Raw genomic sequence first — 19,227 nt, 5'->3', positions numbered from 1 at the left:
TTAAAAGTTATTTTTTACAACACCATTGAATTAAGAATTCCAATAAATGAGAATTATATATTCTTAAAAAATTTCAAACTTTAATTTCAATCATTAAAAATTCGTGAACATTTTTTTTCACATCAACATGTGTGTTGGCAACGGGGTTTTTGAAATGAATTCAAGTAGCATCATCAAACAAATTCAAAAGTTAACCAATTGCCCGACGCAAACGCAAAAACGTCTCGTTTGTCGATTTGAATATCGCGCGTGGAGTCTGCATAACTGTATCGCGCGGCTTTTTTTGGATGCATTCTGAAATTAGCTCCCAATTCTATCAGCAATCTCTTGTTTCTCTTGCGCTATCGAGTTTGTGATTAGCTCTGTCTCTGTCCTAGAGAGTTTTCAGCTAGTTTCGGAACGCGAAAACGTTGTTCCCGCTCTGATGCGTGTACCACGTGGTACATACACCAGTGCTGCCCTCACAGATATCATTTGTTTACCGATTCCTTCTGGAGCACAAATTTGATTCTTCTTGCAAACAGATATTTCCTGATGGCCGAGCGCAGCGGAAATTTGCGACGTTCTGCCCGCATCAAAACTCCTTCGAAGCACACAACAGAGGATTCTACGAAAGGTTTAACACTGGAAAAAAAAATTCAGTAATATATCTGAGCAATAGCCCGCGATTTAAAATCAGCAGTCAACATTCTGCCGTTTGTTTTTGTTTCAAACACGTTGCACCACCGGCTTAGTTCTGGTTATTTTCACAATATTGTTGCATGATTATAGTGAAAATTAATTCGTCAATGCTGTCTTGAACTGTAAGATTTTATATGTGTTGAGAAACTATGCATTGAATTTACGTGACGATTGGAACTTTGCATTATTGAAATTACAGTATTGAAAGAATACTTTTCATTTGTTCTAGCTGGATGCTTTTGACTAAGGATTTCCAAATTTTATGTGCAGACATATTATCGTCACATTTGTATTACAGGAGTGCAACGGAAAACTAGAAGCCGTGGGATTAGTCATAGCAGTATTGATAAGGAACAAACTCCGGATGAGCTGGCTAGAGAGTTGGAAGATGAGTTGAAAATTATTGACGAAGATGTACAGAAGCCAACAGGTGATCAACTTTGACGTAATTCATTTATGCAGGAACAGTAATTTCAATTAATTCCAGGATTATTAAGACTATTTTGCAATATGGTTACGAGCACAGTCGTAATATTTGCATAATATAGCAAAAAGTAAAGAGAATAGTTTTCATCAACCGAAAATAGAACATTCTAGTGTATATACCTATTTCTTGTTTTTCGTTGCCCAGAATTATACGCCGAAGAACAAGATGTCAGTGGTGCCAGCATGTATCATTTTCCAAACCCTTCCAAAACTGGAGGAATGGCTCAAAAAGCTGCGCTCAGCCGATCAGCAGCTACTCCTCAGACACCGAAGCATATTGCTAAGAAAAAAAATGTTATGGATATTGCACAAACCCCGCATAGTGTTCGTAGCAAATTCAAGAAACGTGAGTATCGTATAACTCGATGTTACTCTCGTTGCCATCGCCTTTTCAAATTAATGGGAGTACTCTCATTTGGAAGGGAAACATTGAATATTAAATGTTTGTGTAAATGTCTAGAATTAGTCACTGTTGCTCGTCATTTATCTGGCGGATCATCTAGTGAGAGTGAAAGTGTTTCTGAGGAGGATGAATATGTGCCATCTGTTGATGAGGCATCTGATAATAGCGAAGAGAAAGAAGAGACAAAAAGTTCTGAAGATTCGGAGAGCGATGTAGATGATGAAAAAATTCAAGTTAGAAAAACACCTGCAAAGGTTGTTGCTGCTTCACGTTTATCAACTTCTAGACAAAAACGGAATACGCGTGTCACTTACAACGATTACGTGAGTTTCATATTCTATCGTTAATGAGTGCGAGCTGGCTAAGTTATTTCATCCTTTCTAAATGGCAGAGTTCTTGATGTATTATTTATGCTTTTATAGTATACATGAATAAAATTGTTACAGCACCTGGAAACGGATGATTACTTCGAAATGCAATCAGAAAAGGTTTTAACTTCCGATCGAACCCTGGGAAGGCTTGTGAACCCACGAATGGATGAAGAAAAGTTGCAAAAACTATTGTCCAAGCAGAGCTATGTTTCTAAAGAACATAAAGAAGCCATCAGATCACTCTCGGGAGATCACAGAGCTTTGTTTCCAATGTGGCACTGCATATTGGAGTAAATAAAATAATTATGCACTATTTTCAAACGTTTTACGAAACATTTTCAGTAAATAGTAACAATATTTCTAGTAAATCGCATAGAATATTACATGCTTTAATAAGATAATTTAAATTGAAGTTTTTTTTTCCCTTTCAGAGAAGGCTACAGTCTGTTACTTCATGGTTTGGGATCAAAAAGGATTCTGATGAACGATTTTCATACAGAAACTCTGTCTGATCACCCTACACTTGTTGTCAACGGATTTTTCCCTAGTCTTACGTTGAAAGAGGTGAATCAGTTATCAACGCTCATTTCCCAGACTCGCGTATTTTTCCTCATTGACCGATTATTTTATTTCCAAAGATACTGGATGGTATAATAACCGATCTTCTGGGGCTGCAGAGTCCGACGAATCCAAACGAATGTCTAAGCTTGATTGAAAGTATCCTCAAAGAGAATCCCGAGGATCGGCTTTACTTGCTAGTGCACAACATCGATGGAGTAATGCTCCGCTCCAATAAGGCCCAAGATACTCTCTCGATATTAGCTAGCATTTCAAATCTTTCACTCATTGCCTCCGTCGATCACATTAATACGCCCCTCAGTAAGTATCATTACTCAAAAACTTGGAATTCATTTTATGTGGCATATTATAGAATTAATATTACATTAATTTTCAGTATGGGATAACGTAAAGCATTCGCGGTATAATTTTTGTTGGTGGGACGTAACAACGATGTTGCCATACGACGCAGAGACGTCCTTTGAAAGCTCCATTATGGTACAGAGGAGTGGAGCACTCGCCCTCTCCTCTCTACTCAATGTTTTCCTCTCCCTGACTTCGAACGCACGTGCAATTTATGTGCTTCTCATTAAACATCAACTAGAGCACGCAACTAGCGACACTTATCCTGGTTAGTTTTTTTATTCAATTATTTATGCCGTGATGTGTGTCTTTGCATCTATTCTGGCATACTTGTACGTAATGAAAATCATCGAGATAATGACATACATATTCTAATAATAAATCTTTATTTTTCTTCATTAAGGTATGCTATTCAAGGATCTCTACTCAAGCGCACGAGAGGCCTTCCTTGTTAGCTCGGATACGGCTCTCAGGGCTCAGTTAACTGAGTTCATAGATCACAAACTAGTACGTTCCAAGCGAAATTATGATGGTGCCGAGTACCTGAGTATCCCGTTGGACAACGCATTACTAAAACAATTCCTTGATCAGCAAGAAACCGCGTAGCGAATTTGGTGATTTATTTTCCAATTTTTCTTACTTGTGCATAGTGCCTTACTAACAATAATTCATTCATAAGCTCGGTAAACAAAATTGTTCATTGGAATTACTCCGTTTTAAAATCAATTTCATTCCTCATAGTCATTCGTTCCCAGTTACTTATAATAATGTATGTACATTGGTATCACTCGTCATACGTAGTTCCGTAAGCGTTAAATCATGCATTTTCGTTGATTATTTTTTTTTATCTCAATGCGGTGTGATAATGCGAAAAAACTTTTGGTGAAATAATTAGGTATTTGTATTTGTGACTTGCAACTCTCTTTTTCTTTCGGTCATATGTGTAACAAGCAGAAATTTTAATTTCGAAAATCGATGTTTGTTGTGAGAAATACGATGTGATGTTATGATGTTGTACATTTCGACTTTCGCTCCGAAATTCGCTGGCAGGCTTTGACTTTTTTCAAATTCAACCATCCGGTGTCTCACGAACGAAAAGCAAATCGGAAAAAACCCGTTTGTCGCTCACTTAGCTCGCTAAAAGTTTAAAGAATTAGGATTAAAGGGGGGAAAAATCATATTTCTAAGTGAATAAATTGTAGATCCATGAATTGATATTCTATGTCCGAATATCGTTACCACGAGTGCGTTAATTTTATCATCAACGCGAATTGATTCATTAAATTCAAAGTTAAAATTAAATTCCACAACAATATACGTAACTTCTTCATATTACGTGACTCTGAATAATACTGTTTCCAATCAATGTCCTATTTTCATGCTATTCCATGGCATTTCAGCATGTCAGGACTAATTTTGGATTCAAGAAGATTGCGATCCCGGTAAATGCGTACACGTATGGTCTCATTATTTCCCCATTTAGACACAAGATGACGAGGCAAGTGGTCTAGTCGGTAGCGACATCTGGTGTGTAGTAAATTTGAAGTGCGCGCGGTAAAAACAAAATACAAACGTCTTTTATCAGTGCAGCCAAAGCAGAAGTTTGAAAACGAGTTGATTTCGAAAATCCTTCGTCTATGAGTCTAGAATCCAAGTTAATTCGTCCACGAGGGGGATTAAAAAAGTTTTCAATAAACGCGGAAGTATAATTTGCGATTTAAAAGTCTTCAGAGGGGTTAAGAAGCGTGGTAAACGTCGGTATTTTCTCGGTGTTGGTAACGCTCGGTGGAATCCATAGTCGCATTCGGTGTTTCTGAGTAAATTGTGCGTGTTTGATAAGACGGTTCTCGGTTCTTAGAGTATATTTATTAATAACCATATAAATATATACATTCCGAAATGTCAAATGCGTCGATTGGTTTGAGGTGATTCGATTTTAACTCCGAGTGAGAATACAGAATCCGAAAAGTTATTCCTCGTCCCGAAGCAAACCTCAGAGCTATTACGAAAGGTGAGTAGTAAGTATTTCACGCATATCCATACAAACATTCGCCCATAATGCAAAAAAGGCAGATGAGTGACGGTAGACAAATCACATATACAAACATACAGAGAGACAGACATGATTGCTAAAGATTTTCAAGGTTGCTAGCTCGTACGTATCGCACTTATGTTATTTAGTCAGTCAGTCAGTCAGTCAGTCAAAGAGGAACTCTTTGTTGCGCAGCGACTGTACAGGGTTGAACGTCCTTGACTTATAACGAGAAAATATTAATCCGCGGCCTGATATAACCTCGGCAAACTTCACTCAGGTTCACAATTAATATTTGTCTTAATTTCCTGCGTTCTCGAATCTTATTTCGGCTGAGGTTCTGCTTCTCGGCACGCGTAACACCAACCTAACCTGACCTAACACCCCCAAAAGGATAAGGACAAACTAACCTATCCAATCGTATCTTCACTGTCGATAAGTGAGACCGATTAGGTATGTGTGTGATGCTCGCTCGAGTAGGCGTTTAGTTTACGATACATCGGATATCTGCCTCGTCTGCGTTTGTTTATGGACGTAGTACATACATACATACGTACAACATCTGCGTCGTCAGGAAAGAAAGAACTTTTTTTTTCCTTCGTGTTTCTCACGAGAGAGAGAGAGAGAGAGAGAGAGAGAGGCCTTGGTTTCCGTGATGAAAATAATCACAATTCAAGGAAACCGTCATTTAGAAACTAGTTTTATATGATTTTACAAGAAAATTGTCGGTTCTCAAAAATTTTTATCAACAACTTCAATCTGCTCGAGGTTTGAACCTCGCGAAAAGATGAGGCTGAAGTTAGTAACATTAGCTTAACGAAAAATTGGGAGGGGGGGGGGGGGGGGGGGGGTTCAATTAGAGATTTTTAAAATTACGAATTAACGTGTTTTTCCGAAACACGAACGATTACAATAACCTTAACTTCTAACGAAAAGGTGGAAAGTCTTGACCGATTTTAAGGGCGTGTTTTAATAACTCTTAATCTGCTCTGTCGGTAACCTTGACTATATTGTCGCGTGACGATGATACGGAGGTCAAGTTTCCGGTATTAAAAACAGAACTAAAGTTCACCGCGATTTGTGAATTAATACACAATTTGATATATTTATATATATATATAATAACCATCGGTGACGTTGGTAATAAACTTATTCTTACGCGATATCTTTGACCTCAAGTTACCTAATACAAAACTTCGAACCCGTTTGCACACGCGGATATTTACTTACTTACACGGCATTCAAGGAGACGTGGTGGTTACCTAATTCAATTACTACTCGTGCAAAGTACGTACGTTGATGTATCTAATTTCCGGAAATTTGCACTGTATTTTATACACATGTATGTATAGGTATACTCTTGCTATACTCTTTATTCAAATTTGCACGTAATTATTATTTATTGATAGTGATTTGTATTTTTTTTTTTTTTTTTTTTTTTTTTTATTGAAAATCGGATATTCTGCTGTTTATTATGAGTTTTTACATCGATCGTATCGGTTGGTTGTTAGAGCGATAATTCGTGTTACACGTTGGATGATATTAATCAGTCGATGCTCATCTGATCATCGATTTTAATAGTTGATATAAAATCGTCTTGTTTCAGGCTGCTAAGCGAGCTCGGAACCAAGGGATCACCAATTTTCGTCTTATGTTTCGGTGAGTACTTGAAACGAAGTTTAATATTGAAGTCAGGGTGTCAAGTATTCATGAAAATTATGCAATCAAGGAATTCTCAGGGAATTTGATATTCCCTGGACAGAAACCTGGAAATTTCAGGGAATTACTTTTTGTAAGGATAAATTATTTCTATTTAAAAATTAGTATCACACGGTATATTCAACCTGCTTCACGCGTGTATTAAAATTTTGCAATTAGTAATATTGTCGTTTGGTTTCTGCAACATTAAAGCGTGAATTGCGTCGGTAAAGTAACGTGTAACATACTGATCTATAAATCCCGATAACATTATTAATCCATGTACCGTTTAAATCCACGATAAAAAGAAAGGAAAATGTAAACAAGGTCAATGAACCTAACAGAACTATAAATGATTTGTTCTTATCTACTTGTTAGGGTGACAAATGCAAGTTTCATCTCGTTAGTATTTGTTAGAATATTTTTTATTGCTCTGTACTTCTTTTTATCAGGGGTAATGCAATTAGATCCAAGATTAAAATTCAAATTTAGCCGCAGCTGATCCAGATTGTACATAATTCGCAGATTTTACGTTGCAAGGCGAATGCGGTTCCGCAATTTATTGTTTTGGAGCAACGTTATGCATGCTTTGGTGTTCTAACGAATGGAAACTAGCCGTTATAAAGTAAATAAGGAAACGGCAAAGTCGGTCACGATATCCTGCAGATTATTGACGCGAGCCTTATCACACGTCCACGTTTAAAAACGTGGAAAAAGTTTACAATCTCGGTCGTTCCTACCGCATTCGGAAAATTTTTTTGACGTAATGACCAAAATATCCGACCAAACGCTATTTTCGCAAAACCAAAAAGGTTCGTTGATTTTATAGTGCGCAGAAAACAAAATGTTTTAGAAATATGTCCAAGAAACGGTTCGGAAACAGAATTTCATAGATTCTGTTGCTATTGCGAAATCAGATCTACGGAGTGAAATAATTTTTTAAAGATTGAAAAATGATTGTTTAATTGTTGTAACTGAAAAAATTATCGTTTATTGTCATTTATGCCGCATGAATTATGCGCCGCGTCAAACTATGACAAAGAAATATGCCATTGTGAATCGTCAGGCTGATTCTATGGTATTCGACCACGAATGATTTAGTTCTGCTGATTTTACTAGACTGCAGATGCCTGGAGCTCCTCCTGATAACTGCTCATCTTACATCCCTTGCGAGGAATGATTTTTAACGCGTTACAGAGAATGTTTTGCCCCTACGACGTAAAATTTTTTTTAGTTTTACGATGCAACGTATCGTTTGATAGCGGTAATCAATCAGTAGCTCTAATGATTTTGTAAATTTGACTAATCGTCATTCGTCGAACAGATTTCGTGAACTGTATGAAGCGATTTGGTTGAATCCACCAGAGTGTACATATATTTTCTAAGCATTGACGTCACGTAAACCGTTCGGATGTATGCGAGGTCGCATATAATGTATTACACACAGCGAAAAGAATTGGTAAAAAATTTCCAATTTTTCTTTTTTGCTTTTTGGCAACTTGTAAATACGTGTGAAAATTAGCGCGCTTATATCAATAGTTTTTTTTTTATTACATCTATTTCTACGACACACACTGATATTATATAAAACTGATTATACAATTATTTTTTATGTAACAATGTAAGGATTATTATTCTGATATATATATAATTATGACGATATACCGACGCTATCTCAGATTATGTTGAAAAAATTAAGCGGAAATAGAAATTAGACCACTACTTCACACTTCCGCTCTGATTATATGGGGTATTCCACGCCAACTCGATCAAAATCGTTTCAAATTTTTTTCCAACATTCTACTCGGTAAAAAACGCGACCTGAATTTTTTTCAAATTTTTTTTATCAAACCGTATATTTTTTACAAATATTTCAAGTCGGTTACGAATGCACATTTTTTTAAATTTGAAAAAAAAATTACAAAAATCTAGTGAATGATACAAAACATTAGATATAGAAATAAAATTCGCCCCAAGTTTTCCTAAACGTGGAGTGTTTTGTGTCATTCACTAGATTTTTGAGAATTTTTTTTAGAATTAAAAAAATTGGGCGTTCTCAATCGACTTGAAATATTTATAAAAAATAAACGGTTTGGTAAAAAAAAAACATTTATAAATTTCTTGTCGCGTTTTTTTACCGAGTAGAATGTTAGAAAAAAACATGAAACTGTTTTGAGATGGTCGGGGCTTAACACTGGTCGAGTTTGCAATGGAATACCCCATATATAATATAACTGCCCAGATCCTGATGAGATAATTAATCGCGACTAGCCGCGGAATTGTTTTATAAATAAATAATTGACAATTATGATATCATGCAAGAATCAACCTCGACGCTAATACGGTGGAAAACGGATTCAGTTTATCTCGTTATTTTAATTGTTATTATTTAATAAACTTACATCAGTCAAGTAAAGTTTTTCTTTAACCATAAAAAAAGAAACGTCTTTCTTTCAATAAATTTCAATCCATTTCATTCGCCTTAAAGAGCTTGATTTTATATCGTATCTTTTTTTTTTTTTTTTTTCTTTTAAACTTTTAAACCCGGAATAATAATAAATATTACAGAGTAATTCTAAATAATTTTCTCCTGTTTCTCACCAGATCGTAAACGCAATATTTCTCAATGAATGATACAATTTCAAATTGTAAACGTTGTTCATTTCCTCGTTTACCTACTTGTTTATTTGAACAATTTTTTTCTTTCTAATATTATTATTGTTTATTTTTTGTCATCTCTCAATGACACACGCATCAAATAATTATAAATTACTCCTCCGCATTCATACATATATGCGCAGATATTATAAGGAACAAGTTATACGATTCATTTTGAACGTCTCGTTACCTTGCGAGGCGTAATTGTCGTGATAATGTGTGCGATACACACGGACGGAGTTTGAACAAGCATTAAGTTGAAAATGTGCATGCATTAAAAAAAAAAAAAAAAAAAAAAAATACCCCAACTCGGGCCGAAGGAGGCCTCGTCAAGCAGCGGGTGAAATACGATTAATTATTTGGCTGCAATAGGTTGTAACCTCGGGGATTACAAGGTCGTCGCAATTTTTATTTCAATTTTATTTTCACAATTTACGTAAGTGATAAATAATCGTATTTGCGAATATATATATATATGTATATATATATATATATATATGTTCATTCACGCATCCGTCCAAGGTTTTATTATTATTTACGGTATATATATATATATATATATATAATAGCTTACAAACGTTTGTGAAAAAAAATAGGAAAATTTAACGGATAAGGAAATTGATCGAGAGTTTTTTTTTTTTTGTTTGTTATGTCTTTTATTTTATTCGTTTTTTCTAGTATACTTATAGAGAAATTTTCAATTTATTGCTTTTTTTTCCGAAGGAAAGCTTGAAAGAATAATTTTTGAAATTTCATTTCAAATTTTTAATCAGTCAACCCCGTAAATCACTGGATCGAGTTTTTGATTAAATTTCAAACTTGCGTCCGTCATATTGGATCCGTCATCTTGAATTTTCGAAATCTGATTTCAGATTCGCAATCAGTGACCCCAAAAATCATAGAATATTATCTTCTTGTACGTCTTAACGATGTTTAATTTTTTTTTTTTTTTTTTTCTTGTTACGTTTTTTCCATTTTACCTTCAGGAGAAGTATTCACACGTCTCACCTTGTCGATTATGTCGCGTGTCGCAAAGACGATGGCGCGCAATTAACGACCCTTGACCCTCTCAAAGTGCTGCTAATAATTGTTATTAACCCTGAAAATAAAATAAAAAAAAAAAAAAGCGAAAAGATAAGAGACAAAAATTTACAGGCTGCCAGGGTCGTCGGACACGTGTGAACAAACAGAATCTTTTCACGCTTAACGGGGTCAAACTGACCCCACGGTATCTTTACCGTAAATTCCATATCAAAAACCTTGAAAATAATCTGATTTGATCCGAATATAAATAATGAAATAATTATAAAAATTGTTGAATCATTCTTTTTGCAAAAAATTTAACTTCCTTCATTTATAAATCAATACGTTTTTTGCATTTTTTTTTTTTCTTAAACATCTTTGTTTTGAGGTTTACTCAGTGAATTCTCAGCTGAAAATATTGAAAATTCAGCGAGTTGTGTTTTTTTTTTTTTTTTTTTAATCAGAAGAATGATCCGATTTCCGATATTTTGTAAATAAAATCAAATTATCAACTTGTGCAGAAAAAAATGTCAAATGATTTCAGCGACAGTGAATACAGCAGTTGGACAGTTTGTCAATCGAAAAATGAATTCAAAAATTTTTTTTTCCGAATAATATTTTATCCGATACATGGACGGAATAAGGCATATACGACAGATTGCAGGCCGGCTATACATATATGGTATCGATCGTGAATATATTTTATAAAAATAATATTAAGTATTTCATTCTTTATAAAAATGATATTTTTTCAATATCTACTCATCAATAACTAGCAGAAAAATTGTTTGTATCATGTTTATTACTGTATTTTGAGAGATATTTGAAAATCGGTGCTTTAAAAAACTTACTTCCGTAATTTGAGGTCCTTTGTTGATGTTTGACGTCAAATAACTTTTGAAAGAATAGATTTATCGTAAAATGACAATTGACCTTTTTTGTAGAACGTTCAATTTCCTACAAAAAAATGTTTACAAATTTTCCGTACGACGCGTCGTTATCTAGTTATAAAAATCGCAAGGAGCAAGAACCATTTTTGCCATGTTATTCATATGGAAAGTAAAAAATCGCGATGAGACACCACTAAATATCAATATTAAAATCTGAAATTTTTATGGTATTTCTTTTTCGTCATATTGAAAAATATTTTCAGTATAACATTGAAAAAAAAAAAAAAAAAGTCAATTTTTTTTATACAGTCTAATGTAGGTATATAGTCATTTTGGAAACACGACGCAGCGTGCAGTGGAGATAAAAACTGACGAGCCCTGCTCACTCGAGCAATTTCTATATCGTGTGAAAAGTTTTCGCAGGCATTAGAAGACGAAGTTTTTTTTTTTTTTTTTGTATGGTTAAAGGTATTTAACTGTTTAAAACCTAAACCGTTTAGTTCATAAACTTACTTACATCCACGCACACTTACGAATACTGCACGTGGCAGTTACACATAGGAACGCATTATAACGTTCGGTGAACATAAGCTCTCTTGACGTAAGAACGGGCGCGCCGAGGTCGCTCGAACTAAACATAACATAACATAACATAACATAATAATAATAGATTGCGTAATTACCCCCACCAAATTCCATTCATTCGTTTGAGAATCGCGCATGTATGTTTATCTTGTATGCATATGGGATATTCCACGCCAACTAGACCATCTAAAAATCATTTCATGCTTTTTTTTGTTTTTTTTTTTTCTAACATTCTACTCGGTGAAAAACGCGGCCTCAATTTCTTTTTTTCACAATTTATTTTTTTCAAACACTTGAAGTCCATTGCGAATGCCGTATTTTTTTGTAAATCCGGAAAGATTCACAAAAATCCAGCGAGTGACACAAAACACAACTCGTTAGAGAAAATGTGGGCCAAAATTTGCTTTCTATTCTTTTTTTTATTATTACCTAATTAGGGAGGTTGAAAAATTTTTAAACCTAAAATTAACACGGGATGAAATCGTGAGCGTTAAATAAGGGTCAATTTAATTGTAAATTTTCGGTTTCACCAATTCGATGGTACGTACGCCACTCTGGTTAGTAAAGATAATTTTCAAACGGTTTATAAACGTAATTTATGTTTGAATTTTACTTCGAAATTCTCTTTCAATTATTCTACTTGACTTACAATAATTCCTTATATATTTTATCTTATACTCTCTCTCAATGATTTCTCTCTTTAACTTTTCATACAATTTTCATTAAGTTTTTTTTTTTCGTTAAATAAAAATGTGAAAATTTTTTTTGCTTCACAGTTTTGGTTTAAAACTCGTCTCAAATTTAAGATTGCAGATTTTCTATATTGACGTGTTAAAGTTGAAAAAAAAAAAAACGTTACCAAACGGTATTATACGTATATATATATATTTATATATAGGAGACGAGCTATCAATTTCGATCTGGTATCATTGTTTTGTTTTTCATCCTTTTTTTTTATTCGTCTGCTGTTTTTCTTCTTACATTCAGCCATGAAGTGCTCGCCTTGCTCCTCGCGGCATTGCAGTCGATTCGAGTAGTGCTAATCTTTAACCGTCAGGCAAGGTCGTGCCAATATGTATAGTGGAAACAATCTTCTTGTCGGATTTCATACGCGATTATACATTTATAACGAATCACCGCGAACACGTTATACGCTTTGTTTATAAATCAAAGAATGTCGACTCGTTCTTATTTTCCTTTTCTTTTCCTTATTTTTCATTAATTTTTCCGCCGTAATTCACTGCGTTTTAGTAACGCAAAACTTGAATGATTATATATTGAAATACTGAAATTTTTTTTTTGTTCTTTTTTTTTTTATCTTTCTTCTCTCTCTCTCTCTCCATGCGCAAAATAGGTATATGCAATAGGAAACTTCGCATTTCGCAACGCTTCTCAGCAAGTGGTGCCGCAGTAGCGAATCTGAGAAGCTTGGGAAGATCCGGGAGAATATACACTTTATGTTCGTATATTATATATATATATACACACACAAACACAGTATGCGAGTATCAATCGGTAATGCAGAAAGTGATGAAAATTTACGGAGAGAATAATGAAAAAGAAAAAATTGCGAAATCAGAGAAGAATTTATTGTTTCAAGCTCGTAAGATATTATTCAAAATGCTATAAAAGTGAACCCGTTGTTTCCGTCATTAATTATGATTGTTATAATTATTCATATATATATATATATATATATATACATAATAATAGGCCATAATTCGCAATCATCTTATCTACTTGTGATTAAAACTCGTGATGTACCTCCAGTAATTGATGTTTACACATGTGACGTACTCGTACATGTATGTACGTATGTATAAACCTTCACACCATGTACCTACGCACCAACGTCGTATTATAACGTTATATACTCTCTTAACGCTACGCTATTCTCGTAGATTTAAAGGCTATTACGTGTGATAGCTTACATGGCTGCAGTGTGCGGAAAGAAAAAACCGCAAACCGGAAGCCGATGATTTGTGTCAAACAGAGTGGCCTTGATCACAGTTTAGATGAGAACAGGCTGTTAAGTAGATTAGGCCTCTCAAGGCTGGAAATTTTCAACTTTTATACGTACAAGCAATCACAGTTCCACATATATATATATATTATTACGTACATATATTTGAAAGACGTCGGTGAATTGAAAATCGATACTTTTTATTTTCCTCAAAACTTTCATGATTAATCGTCCGTGTGAATACTGGGTCTCTTAGGCTACAGTCGTTCGTTTTCTGAATATCAATTTTTATAAAGAATCCTTCAAAACATTTGAGTTTACCAATTTTTGGACAATACAGTCTCTCAACACTTTGAGAAGAAACCCTGAATTTTTTTTTTTTTTTTTTACTTTTTTTGAACGTCTGGAACTACTTTGAAAACGAAAAAGTGTTCATACAGAAGGTTAACTGATATTGATCTTGATTAATGAATAGATGTTAGATCATCAAATTGTTTTACTAAATACCAACAATTATATACTGCACACTGTATGATGATTGTGTGAATCAGTAAAATATGATAATTCGATGAATACCATGAATTATTATCACCGTTGGTTCGTTCTTATCGAACAGATTCGAACCAAAGTGAAATCCGCATGGATGATGGAATGAATGAATGAATAAATGGACGAATGCAGATTTTCCCCGATCATAATTCGAGACTGTGTAGAGATGTAAGTAATCCATTCGTCAGTGTACACATATACGATCAAGAACGCGTGACGAACTTATTGTAATATATCCCAGCCCTGCCCACGGAGCAACCTAGATTCCTTGATCATTGCTATAGCGGGATGAGGAAACCCTCTCACGTGATCTTTTCTTCGTCACATATCACAAGTCACATACAGAGTGACAAATGAACAAGGATGAAGTTAGTAACCCTAAAACAACGAAACATAACGGAAAACATCATTGCTGCAGGAATTGAAGTAATTTTCAAAATATGAACATGTTTTTGATGTTAAGATTTACTTGCTGAATTTCACAGACAATCCTAAGGATCTAAGTAACGATTTTTCCTAAACACCAACAGCCAAAGTACCGTTACTAACTACAACCTCGCGCAAACGATGGTGATGCTTCAAATGTCAGAACACTATGAGGATGGGTCTCCACCTCCTCCTCCTCCTCCTCGCGTTGATGCGCACATCGTAGGTATCGAGTCTGCACGAGGCACTCCCTGTAGAAGGATGTTTTTATAACACACTTGCTCAAGGAGGACACACCGCACTTCCACTGCAACATGCATGTCTCGAATTCATCCGAGAGAGATACCTGACGGATTTGTGTCATATCCTTTGTCTCGAATTAGCATAACGTGATAAGGCGACGCGACAACCCGATCATCACTGCTGCTGCGCAGTCCTACTTCTCCTCAAGCATAACCTGCATAACTTTATCTGGGTTGATCTCTCATCGTGGATCCGTGGATCTGACAGGCTTCATATGGCGTAGGGATAACCGGCCAACCAGAAAGTCGCTCGGATTTTCTTCAACTGGATAGGATCGATCTAGGCATGTGTGGATAAAAATCTTCCGCACATTTACAGAGGCGTGAGATTATCAAGTCTTATGAACATTTAGAGGAAAGTGGGGCAAACCATATCGAGATTGACTGACATGATCCTTGGGCTCGAAGTAACCTTGTCACGATAGCTTGTTGCACCGAAGAAGAAGAAGAAGAAGAAGAAGTTTCTAGAACTTGAAAAACTCGGAGAAGATAAGACAAATCATGGTAACATCAATTCATGATCAAGGTACGTTACACGAAAAGCCAGAGAACCCAAGATGCCATTTCGTGTGTTCCCGGTCAATGATCAGGAAGAGTGTGTCTTGGTTGAATGGAATTTGTGAGATTAGGCGGGTGTCTTGAGGCGATGTGTAGGCATAGTTTTCTGCTATGAGGAATTATTACGGTCGATATTTCATCGCTACGTTATCGTAGATAATGGTACACGTGACTGTGTGTATTTTTATTAAGTGTTCTACAGCTAATTATGTCTCTCCATCCTTCCGTGTAACAACGTGATCTCGCGGCTCGATGAACATCATGGATTGCGAACGTTCCCCCGGCTGTTTTATACTTCGATTTCGTGACAAAGAAACTGGCGAGTTACCTTCTTGGACGTTGTGCAGTCTGTAATGTAATGTAGCGGTTCGATTCACGAAATTCTCCACGCTTTTTATACGCTGTCTCTAGTTTAACTGTGCTGATCTTCAGTTTTAATGTGCTTCGATACACCATTAACGTATCTTGGATGAAAAGAAAGTGGCACTAGAACTTAAAGGTTTCGGACTTATGTCTTGTACCAGTTGTGGAATGGTATTTAATTCGAAGTACATGTAGACTTATGCATCGGCTTAATGTGCTTATAAAGACGCGTCTTTATAAGCACTTTAAGACTGTTGGTTTCTGTTTCGTTGAGAAAACAAAGATTTTCGGTAGCTACAGTCTTTTCGATTTGTGATAAAATAGTGTCAAGTCCCACGGGGATAAGTTTTGTTATCATTCTTCTTCCAACAATTCAAAATAATTCTTGTCCATGAGCTTTATCTACGTACCAGTTTTAGACTTTTATAAAAATGTGCAATGGTAGAACGACATTCTTGGAAAGTGAATGTGACTCTTCTTCAACCTCCCCTTCCTCATGTACCTACTCGAAGACGACTATAAATGGCTTTTATCGAACATCGCCTTTTTATCAAACTGACTAATTTTATCACCAGCCTTGAGCGACAAGTTTAATTAGAGATCATATTTCCGACATCCCTTCAAGGTTGTGGAAGAAAGGTTTCAGGCTATATAACGTAAGAGAGTCAGTCGGTGTAGGAAATTCCGTATTCACTTACGATTAGGTGATCACGAGTTCCACTATTTCCAATTCACTTTATTTTAGAACGTCTCAAAGTTTCGATTTGAAGTGCATTCAAGTCAGTATAAGTCATTTGAAAAGTTGCTTATACAGTAACACTTCTAGCCACTCAAAATATTTCGATAAATAATTTTAAGAATCGCAGAGTTTCGCTCTGGTTGTAAATTTTTTTTAAATCTTACAAATATGAGTCATCATTCAAAGCTAGTCTTACGTAGAAACATAGATTCTTTTCAAGTGACGTTGTCAGTTGAAGATTAATGAAATCACCGCTCAAGGTTATGGCTTGAAGTGTTTCAAAGTTACGTTTTACGTTACCTACTTACGATAGTCACACAAATTTTATCATCCGAATTTACGGAGGGTATAAACACATTCTCTTTCTCTCTCTCTCTCTCTCTCTCTCTCTTACAAAGAAGGTATCCCAAGTCAATCTCCCCGATTTGATTTCTTTTCTGATACGTTACAGTGGACTAAAAACCGAGCAATACGTATATTTTTTTATCTGCCATTGAAGACTTTAAAATTCGTGAAACCACCCTCCAAATAACTGCATGTCAAGAGGTGATTTGACAGCTTCTTTTTTTGTTTCAATTCAGTAAATTACATTTTTCATCTCTCGTATGAGAAAACGTTTCCAGTTGGATTGGTTAAAAAAAAAATCTCATGTGGTTTTAACTGCGAAATCACCTCTTGATATTCCTCACTTTGGAGGGTGATTTCACCCCCTCAAAGTGTTTAATGGCAGACAAAAAAAAAAAAAAAAAAAATGAGTATCGCTTAATTTTTAATCTACTATAACATATTACAAAAGAAATGAAATCGGAGAGATCGACTTGGGATAACGAGATTATTGAGAAAGAACGACGTAACTTCAACGCATATCCGGCATTTTTAAAAAAAACGAGCAACAATCCATAATGAAGGATGCAGTAACGATAAAATTTTTTTTTTAAAATTGAAGTGAACCGCAGTGCGTTTCTCGATCATGCGGCGACCCTGAGAGGATCAGAAGCAGTTCGGTGTGACGTTCGCTTCACCTCGCTTCAATGTCCGGTTTTTGCTCCGTTGCAGCAGTACGGTTGCGGTTTATTGAAAAAGTAATTCCTCAAATTCAGGTCATTACCGAATTGTCAGGGCCCCTTGTCTGATCGGTCCATTTCCCAACGCGCGGCTGGCTGACAGGACAGAACAGACAGCAGCTCGAGCGATCGCTCGTCTGTAACAAGTTCAATACTTTTCACCTTGTACGTATATATAAACCATCGCACTACCTAAACCTCGTGCGTGTAACACTTTGCCTGTGTGTTTTGCTACACCTCGCGAATATCGCTATGTAATTTATTCACCTTGCAAATAAACCAAGGATATATATATATTATATATATATATATATATTCGTATGTATATACACGCAGAAACGGAATTTCATCGTCGATGCTGTAGTGAAAATAGCAAATTTGAAAAAGACAATAATCGTATGGATATTAACATATTTTTTTTGGTTTCTGTTTTTTTTTTTTTTTTTCCAATTTATTTACAAATATTGTGCAACTACTTTACTCGAATTATAAAATTCAAAACCTATACGCTGTATATATATATACATCACACTTTGGAAGTTTTTTTGCGAAGGAAATTGTTTTTTTTTTTTTTTATTCCTGTTTATAAAGTACATAGAATTAATTATTGTAGTAACGAATTGTAAATTTTTTTTCTGAATTTCTATAATTTTTGCAAAACAGTTGTTCAATGTAGTCGCTATCGTTGTCAGTATTGGAACAGAGCAATTAAAAATGGTTGCGGATGTTCTATATTGATGAGCGGTGATAAAGTAAATAGAAAAAAAAAAAAAAAAAAAAAAAAAAAAGAATTCGACTCAATTTCAGGGTCACGTTAAATATCTGATTAGTGATAATGACGCGTGTGATACGTGACTTCTGGTGTCGCTTGAATTTAGGCCGTTGAATTTTTCGTCGGAATAATTAATAACTCGTGTCGTGATATGACCAATGAGACGACGATCAAGGTGGAGTTATAATATCCGGGCGAGAAGACAAGCAGCGTATATATATACTATATGTATATATGTATATATAGTATACGTACGATATTATTGCTCTGTGTATTTAATACGTGTAAACACAATGCCGGAAACGTTGCTGACGTAAGTGGCTGGTTGGTCTCGTTTAAGTCAGTTCGTAAGCCGAAATGGTCCGATACACAGAAAGCCAAGGAAGGGAATGGATGCTGTTCCGTGGAATTTTAAGAAATAATAATTAACGCATCGCGAGATCGGGATGAAATAGGCGCGATTCGTGCGTATGGCAAGCTGGAATCGATTTTAGCGAGACGAGAAAATCTTGTAGATTATTTACGTTTCATGCGTAAGGAATTTTATCGAAGTATGTATAACGAATTCCGTATTCTTCTGCGGACCATCGATTTCAAGGCAACGTCAATAAAAAGTTTCGATTTAATTTAAACGACTAAAGAAATCATCTCGTCACATTTGATCGTTAGAAAATTTTATATTTATTTCTGTGTTTCACTATGGAAATTCGACCTTTCAAAATTCAAATTTTTAACCGAAACTT

At 35.3% G+C, this 19,227-nt stretch overlaps 1 protein-coding gene across 2 annotated transcripts in view; it reads left to right on the top strand.

Annotated features, from left to right (window-relative positions):
• Positions 1 to 534: 534 nt before the first annotated feature.
• Positions 535 to 19,227, top strand: part of LOC124408373 (origin recognition complex subunit 2) — an 83,761-nt gene continuing 65,068 nt past the window's right edge. The window contains exons 1-10 of one of the 2 annotated variants that reach the window (XR_006929413.1): positions 535 to 616; positions 980 to 1,111; positions 1,313 to 1,513; positions 1,628 to 1,893; positions 2,017 to 2,231; positions 2,373 to 2,505; positions 2,580 to 2,820; positions 2,897 to 3,130; positions 3,266 to 3,476; positions 6,501 to 6,553. Coding sequence is in view for 1 of the 2 variants with exons in the window: in XM_046885269.1 (XP_046741225.1) it covers positions 535 to 616; positions 980 to 1,111; positions 1,313 to 1,513; positions 1,628 to 1,893; positions 2,017 to 2,231; positions 2,373 to 2,505; positions 2,580 to 2,820; positions 2,897 to 3,130; positions 3,266 to 3,468 (1,707 nt within the window). In the remaining variant the exon portion in view is untranslated. Of the gene's footprint in view, positions 617 to 979; positions 1,112 to 1,312; positions 1,514 to 1,627; positions 1,894 to 2,016; positions 2,232 to 2,372; positions 2,506 to 2,579; positions 2,821 to 2,896; positions 3,131 to 3,265; positions 3,539 to 6,500; positions 6,554 to 19,227 lie in introns of those variants that run through there. The other variant, XM_046885269.1, reaches the window with a different exon arrangement.

Source organism: Diprion similis, chromosome 7 (assembly GCF_021155765.1).
Source record: "Diprion similis isolate iyDipSimi1 chromosome 7, iyDipSimi1.1, whole genome shotgun sequence".
In the NCBI taxonomy this organism is placed as follows: Eukaryota; Metazoa; Arthropoda; class Insecta; order Hymenoptera; family Diprionidae; genus Diprion; species Diprion similis.
This window is presented reverse-complemented; position numbering and strand designations above follow the sequence as displayed.